Source organism: Spinacia oleracea, chromosome 4, assembly GCF_020520425.1.
Source record: "Spinacia oleracea cultivar Varoflay chromosome 4, BTI_SOV_V1, whole genome shotgun sequence".
Classification (NCBI taxonomy): domain Eukaryota; kingdom Viridiplantae; phylum Streptophyta; class Magnoliopsida; order Caryophyllales; family Amaranthaceae; genus Spinacia; species Spinacia oleracea.
This window is the reverse complement of record NC_079490.1, coordinates 135,591,534-135,598,695: the sequence shown is the minus strand read 5'-3', so window position 1 is coordinate 135,598,695 and position 7,162 is coordinate 135,591,534. Positions and strand designations below refer to the sequence as shown.

General features: G+C 32.8%; 1 protein-coding gene across 1 annotated transcript; it reads left to right on the top strand.

Moving 5' to 3' along the window:
* The first annotated feature begins 1,659 nt into the window (after positions 1-1,659).
* On the top strand, positions 1,660-5,782 carry LOC110792128 (probable cinnamyl alcohol dehydrogenase 1). Its single transcript, XM_021996937.2, has 5 exons — positions 1,660-1,996; positions 2,175-2,288; positions 3,535-3,762; positions 4,297-4,736; positions 5,339-5,782. The coding sequence occupies exons 1-5, from the start codon at positions 1,908-1,910 to the stop codon at positions 5,542-5,544; spliced, it is 1,077 nt and encodes a 358-aa protein (XP_021852629.1). The 5' UTR covers positions 1,660-1,907; the 3' UTR covers positions 5,545-5,782.
* The last annotated feature ends 1,380 nt before the right edge of the window (positions 5,783-7,162 follow it).

Below are 7,162 nucleotides of genomic sequence, written 5' to 3'. Positions count from 1 at the left end.
CCATGAATCGACTCAAAAGAAGTGAAATATATATACTTCAATTCGTAGCTCTTTAAGCAATCATAGTGAAACGAAGGGGGTGAACGTTTACAATCGTGCAAATATTGAGTATGAGATTTTGTAAAATTAGTCTACAAAGGGAGCTGGGACGGAGGGAGGTCTACAATCCTGTCAATTGTCAAACAATAGAAGAAAAGTAAAAGAGTATAAAGGCCTATCATTTTCACACCCACCCAAGTTTCAAAGTAAAGTATGGGTGTCAAACAATCCCAAATTCTTTCCTACAACTCTACTTTTGCAACTTTTTTCTAGTTTTCTATCCACGCATTATCTTCTTTTGTACATTAGTCAATTTCGTAACACCTAATAAGGTGTGGTTGTGACACCTTTTGACAATCCTAGGTTTTGAGCCCGTTCTTGTTGTATAGTGGTTGTTCAAATGTCTGTTGAAATTTTCATTAGTGAATACTTGTGATTTTTGGTAACGGATGAATTAAATAGAGGTGTAATTTGAAGGTTGGAAAAATATAAAAAATATATAAATTATAATGTTGAATAAATATTGGATGTTAAAAGGGTACACTATTAATAAAACTTGATGTTGAATAAGGAAAATGAAGTGAAAGAGACATTAGAAGTTATAAAATATATAAACAATAAAGAAAATTTGAAAAAAAAACAAAACAAAATGATGGATGAAAGGAGAGATGTCACATAACTTCTAATAATGAGATGATACATGGGTTATAATAATCTGCGGTTTTCCTTTTTAAATACTAGGTGTAGATTTATTTATTTTGTTCGCAAACAAAAATTAAACAAAGCCGAAAAAAACATCTACGGAGGGAAGTGGGGGGCGTAGAGGGGGGGGGCGTAGAGACAAGGTTAAGAGCATACGTTGCTTTACGATTTTACGCGCTGCATGCCTAATTTTTGGTGAAGGGTAAATAAAAAGTTAAAAAAACCCAAGCAATCAAATGAAACTGAGTTGGAAGAGCAGGTAGCTATAACGTTGACGTAACATACAATTCTCCCATACATGACATGTTAATATGTGGTTTAAAAAAGATACTTTCTTAACTTAATTGTTTGCTAAATACGGAGTAGACGTGCATTGTAAAATTTGTGGTTGCCCCAATCAATTGGATTGAAAAAACTTTAAACTATCTCCAGATTCAAACAAGTCATTTTATTCCAATATCCTCATTAATTTAACCAGAAATTGTCACACCACCTATTTCCTGCTCTGTATCTAGATGGTAGAGTATGGTCTGTTCGTTAAAGAAGTGGAATATTAGGCGTTTTTATAGAAGACGAGCTGATGATTTGTAGCGGGTTCAGAACGGGTAACATTAAGGTGGCGAAAATTTGTGTCGCCAATTGTAAGTTCTCTTAAATTAAAACAAATGCAAGAATAAAGATGATGGTGGAAGAGTGAGTTATCATCACACTAATTCACGGGTTGCTTTGTTGGATAATGTTGGTGATGATGACGACTAACTGACGCAGCAATCTCAATTCTCAATGGGTTTACCAACCACAAAACCATCTTTTTCTGCATAATAGTCCAACTTTTCGTAAAATCAATTATTGGTAGCAAATAGCAATGCTCTATTAATCTTGTTACAGTGTTGCTACTCTAACCAAACTTGGAGTACTGAGTCCGAATCTTCTATCCCGCAATTTATGTAGCCATAAAACAAAAACAAAAGCGTCTACTGTATCCATCATTATATGTTCTCTTCTTTTATTGCGCATGTCTATATATATATAATATATATATAGACATATAGTACATTTGAGATAACATATCCATTATTTTTCCGCAATATATATTCCCATTTCTTAGCTCTTTTCCCCAATAACTCCACCTTTTCAACAAGCTTAGAGAAAAAACATAGTGTAAGATGGGTAGCCAGGATTCAGAAAGAGTGATCACAGGGTGGGCTGCTAGAGACCCTTCTGGTGTTCTCTCCCCTTACTCCTTTCCTCTCAGGTAACTACTCTTTCTCAGACATTAATTCGAGCATTTGTTTTGTCATCTAAAAATAAAAATAATAATAATAATAATAATAACAATAATAATAATAATAATAATAATAATAATAATAATAATAATAATAATAAGTTGAATTAACTTCGCTCAAGTATTAATCTTTTTATGTGTAAAACAGGAATACAGGAGCAGAAGATGTATACATAAAGGTGCTATCCTGTGGAATATGTCACACTGATCTTCATCAAGCCAAGAATGATCTTGGCATGTCTCGCTACCCTATGGTTCCCGGGTTTGTTTCCCTTTCACTCTATATCATCATATCTTTGTCGATTTTGGTCATTGAATTTTTTCATATACCATTATCACTGTTTTTTTTGAATTAAGGTTCATGTTAATTATTTTGGGACTATGGTGAGATTTGTTGTTGTTGTACCACTTGTACCGCTGTAAGTGGAATTACTCGTCGCACTGTCTCATATCTTTATTATTGTCTATTTCTAATGTACTTTGTTATTATGTCCGTCTCATCTCATCAAAGTTAATCATCAAACTCTTACTCATAATACAAAATACTCTGTATTTGTTAATCCGTATGTCTTTGGCTACTATTCTATTTAAACGGCAAAAAAAAATATAAGCACGAGGTAAAGAACGTTATGAAACTGAAAATGTAAAGATCATTTTAAAACGGAGTTAGCATGACTAACTTCCTAACAAATAGTTGTATTTTCTAATCAAAGAGTTATACATTATGATCAAATAGTTATTTTTATTTAATTTTATAATCAATCAAATAATTCTACTTTCTAATCAAATAGCTAGTTATACTCTGTCATCATATACAATTACGTTTCCTAATGTTGGTCTTATGCATATGTCAATCTCGTATGAGCCTACTACTTAATCTAAAGGGTAGACCCATAGATATTCATTGAATAGATATTGATCGATAGATGTAGAAATCTCCAAGAATTAGTCAAAGGGTTAATTATTAGTTGGTGGCAACATGCGACATTTAAGCCGTGTCACAATAATGACATGGCATGCTTATGTGTCATGATTTAAATTGGAAATTAAAATATTTAACTTATATTATCTATTATACATGTTATAAAAAAAGGTAGGAAAATCTTAATATTCTAATTTGTTTCCTTATTCATATCGACTACCTTATTTACATATTTTCATAGTAGAAATATTGCATTGATAGTAAAAATATTATAATGACGTGTATCCTACTGGCGCCTATATATACCAATTAAACTGCGACACGTAAGATTGCGATAACTAAATGTTGTCGCAACTTGCGACTTTTATCATCGTCCGGTGGGATGAACCTTTGGTAAAAAATATTGTATTTGTCTACACTAGTTTTCCAAGGTTATTGTTCAAGTGTCATTTTAATTAACCTTCTAAAGTCAATAGCAAATTGACCGGTATCTGCCAATATACAATTCAACTTACAATGCTATTCAACAAAAATAAACAACATTTTGTCTAAATGTGTAAATTGTTTCACACATGAATGAATGCAGACATGAGGTGGTAGGTGAAGTGGTGGAGGTAGGATCAAATGTAAACAAGTTCAAAGTCGGTGATCAGGTCGGAGTTGGGGTGATCGTCGGATGCTGTAGGACCTGCCATCCTTGCAAGGCAGAAGAAGAGCAGTATTGTAACAAGAAGATCTGGTCCTACAATGATGTCTACACTGACGGTAACCCAACACAAGGAGGCTTTGCCACAAATATGATTGTTGATCAAAAGTACGTCCTACTCTTACTCAAAGTCCCCTGCCCTACAAATCTACAATATGCATATCGTACATTAAATATGTTATTGCAACCGTTACATTATATAACAAAGTGATGTATTATAACTTTATTATAAGGTTTTTTAAACACTGTGACAGTGTGATGACAACTAATATCAGACAGATTGAGCATTAGTGTAGTGAAGGTGCATTTATTGTTTGAAAATTTTAGGATGTTTTTAAAATTCGAAGAAAAGATCTTTACTGAATTGTAATTCGGAACATGATAAGTACTTGACGAAAAGTTGTGTTAAGCCTTACTCCGTATTTGATAATGATCTTTATCTGTTCCAATCGGTATCATCGCCATGTTTTCAGGTTTTTGATTTTTATTTTAGGTTGATTTATGAACTCAAAATTGTTACCCCTTATAATAGTCATGTTAATTTTTGAAAATCGACAACAGAAAACATAAATAACTTTTTTGTGGTTTTCATTTGTTTTCCTTTTTCATTAACATGACAAAAAATGCAATATTTGCTACCAGGTTTATAGTGAAAATACCAGATGGAATGAAACCAGAGCAAGCAGCACCACTACTATGTGCAGGACTGACAGTATACAGCCCACTAAAACATTTCGGGCTGAACAAGAGTGGGCTGAAAGGAGGGATATTGGGCCTGGGAGGTGTGGGCCATATGGGAGTAAAGATAGCGAAAGCAATGGGGCATCACGTGACAGTGATAAGCTCATCTGATAAGAAGAAAAAGGAAGCATTGGATGATTTGGGTGCTGATGAATATGTAGTGAGCTCAAATGCTGAGAAAATGCAAGAGTTGAGTGACTCACTTGACTACATTATTGACACCATACCGGTGCATCACCAACTCGAACCTTACCTTCCACTCTTGAAGTTGAATGGGAAGTTGATTTTGAATGGTGTTATCAGTACTCCTCTTTCGTTCCTCACTCCAATGGTCATGCTTGGTAAGTCTTCTAACCCTCCCCGTCCGTAAAATAGAGGACATTTTTGCAATATCCGTTGACTATAAACCGGTTTTTTAAATCTTTTTACCTTCGTAAGTTCGCCCTGTTATATTCACCTTAATTTCACTTATAACTTGTCAAATGTTAGCACACGGCGTAAACAAATCATATTACTTCATCTGTTCTCTTTTAGTTGCAACGTTTATATTTTGAGACGTTTCTTTTTAGTTGCAACCTTTTTATTTTTGGCAACTTCACCAATTAACTTTACCAAACTACACTTATCCATATTCAATAACCCACATTTAATTTCACCAAAATATATCTGTAAATGAGGGTATGAATGTAATTTACTACTTATCCACTTACATTGCAAAGATTAGGATAAACAGTAAAAATTGCAACCAAAACACAACAGGGGAAGTATATCATATCAAGTCATTCTAGTTATTTCAACATTTAATGCCAACTTCAACTCAATTACATGTGTTCATATTAACATTGAAGCTTTTAAATAGTTGCACCATGTTCAATTCTCGGAAATGTGGTGAATGATATTGTGACGTGTAACTGATTTACACTATACATGTAATATGTTACAGGGAGGAAGTCCATTACAGGAAGCTTTATAGGAAGCATGAAGGAAACAGAGGAGATGCTACAATTCTGCAATGAAAAAGGTTTAAAATCTCAGATTGAGATTGTTAAGATGGATTACGTTAACCAAGCTATGGAAAGGCTTGAGAAGAACGATGTTCGATACAGGTTCGTTGTCGATGTTGCCGGCAGTAAGCTTGATGATCAATAAGTTTTTCCGTTCACACCATTCATGAGTCATGACTCATGAGAAAGTAAGACGGGAACTTGAATTGAATTTGGAGAAATAGAGAGTGGCAAACTTTATACTTGTTTGTTTTTACTTTTTGGTTTCAATTTGTTCAACTTTTATTGAATTCATCTTCGTGACGTTGACAACTCACTGTTAACTAAATCGTTGCGTTTGTAATGTGTATATGGATGTCAATTACTCTCTCACTTCCTTAAAACGTCTCCTCACTTGCATTTTATGTCTATCTTTTACGTGCATATTTAACCATGGATACCTGTAATTTTATGAACAATACAAAATTTAAACGAATCTAATAATGGTTTTTCATATCGAAGGTGGTCAAAGTTTTTAAAGTCAATTGGAAGGCTATGGGTGTGTCTTTTCGGTTAAAAAAAAGTTCTAATCTAGTAAGTTAGGCCAATAATTAAGTTTGAATCAAGTGTAGCAAAAATTTATCTCTAAAGTTTACTCTTTTACATACTGATTAGGTCTAATAAATTTCAATCACGTTTAAACAGGTTCAATAAATTCAGTTTAAATCTTATCTGTTGTCCTCTCCAGATGAGAACTCCTCACATTTTACATTACCGTCTATATATGTTCCCCTTTATAGTTCTCTCAACTTCCCCCCTTAGAATGGATCAAATAAAACTCTATTTTTAGTTGTATGCTTATTGATACATGAGGACACGAGGTTGGTAAATTAGTATGTTTTTTTTTTTTTTTGATTTTTTTTTTTGGGGGGGTGGGGGGGTTGTCATTGGTACGATGGTAACAATCATTTCTGATTCTATTTGGTCAATCAAAAAAACTTACTATAAGTAATAACCTATACTTTTTATAAGCGTAAGTAATGATGATGGATGATTTTACAATGGCTACATCAATTTGGTGGCCATTATAAGCTTTTAATCTTGACCGTCTACGAAGTATATATTAATCTACACCATTAATTTTCTATTGACTTGACTTTTATTTATTTTTTTAAAAACAAATGTTAATATTTAAAAAAAGTGAAGAAAATAATAATTAGAAGGAAAAAAAACTAATTTCGTTTCTTCTCCTCTCTAAAACTCCATGATTATCATCAACCAATGCTTTTTTCGTTTTACAAGTATTAACTTGCACGGCTTCTTTCTGAAAGAGTTATCATATACGAGGTATTGTTTTACAAAATTTTACACTATTGAAAATTGGGTTGTTTAAAGAAGAAAATCACCATTAGAATGAAAACAACCAACACAGTATAAATCCCAAAATTGATTTCAACATTTAGTTTAAATGGTATTTTTAATCGTAAAACTAATCATAAAACTAATGATAGTATGTACTACGTATTTGATTATTATTCTTGTGGGTTTGGATGGGTAAACAATCAGATAAATATGAAATTGTGCTAATTTTTATGCAAGTGAATTTTCTGAAACCGTTTTTTTCGTAATGCAAACTGTTTATTTTAAAAAAAAAATCTTTATTTTTTTGGGTCAAACAAATAGAGGGATGAGATTCAATCTTTATTATCGAACGGTTTAGATTCGATATAATTACAGTGGCTACTATTTTATTGTAGCCATTGAAAAGTCATTCCAGCCAATTT

Bases quoted from the DNA above. Each gene is read 5' to 3' on its own strand.
- LOC110792128 (XM_021996937.2), top strand. From the start codon at position 1,908: ATGGGTAGCCAGGATTCAGAAAGAGTGATCACAGGGTGGGCTGCTAGA. The intron at 3,763-4,296 runs GTACGTCCTACT...ATTTGCTACCAG, and splicing joins AATATGATTGTTGATCAAAA to GTTTATAGTGAAAATACCAG. The intron at 4,737-5,338 runs GTAAGTCTTCTA...AATATGTTACAG, and splicing joins CACTCCAATGGTCATGCTTG to GGAGGAAGTCCATTACAGGA.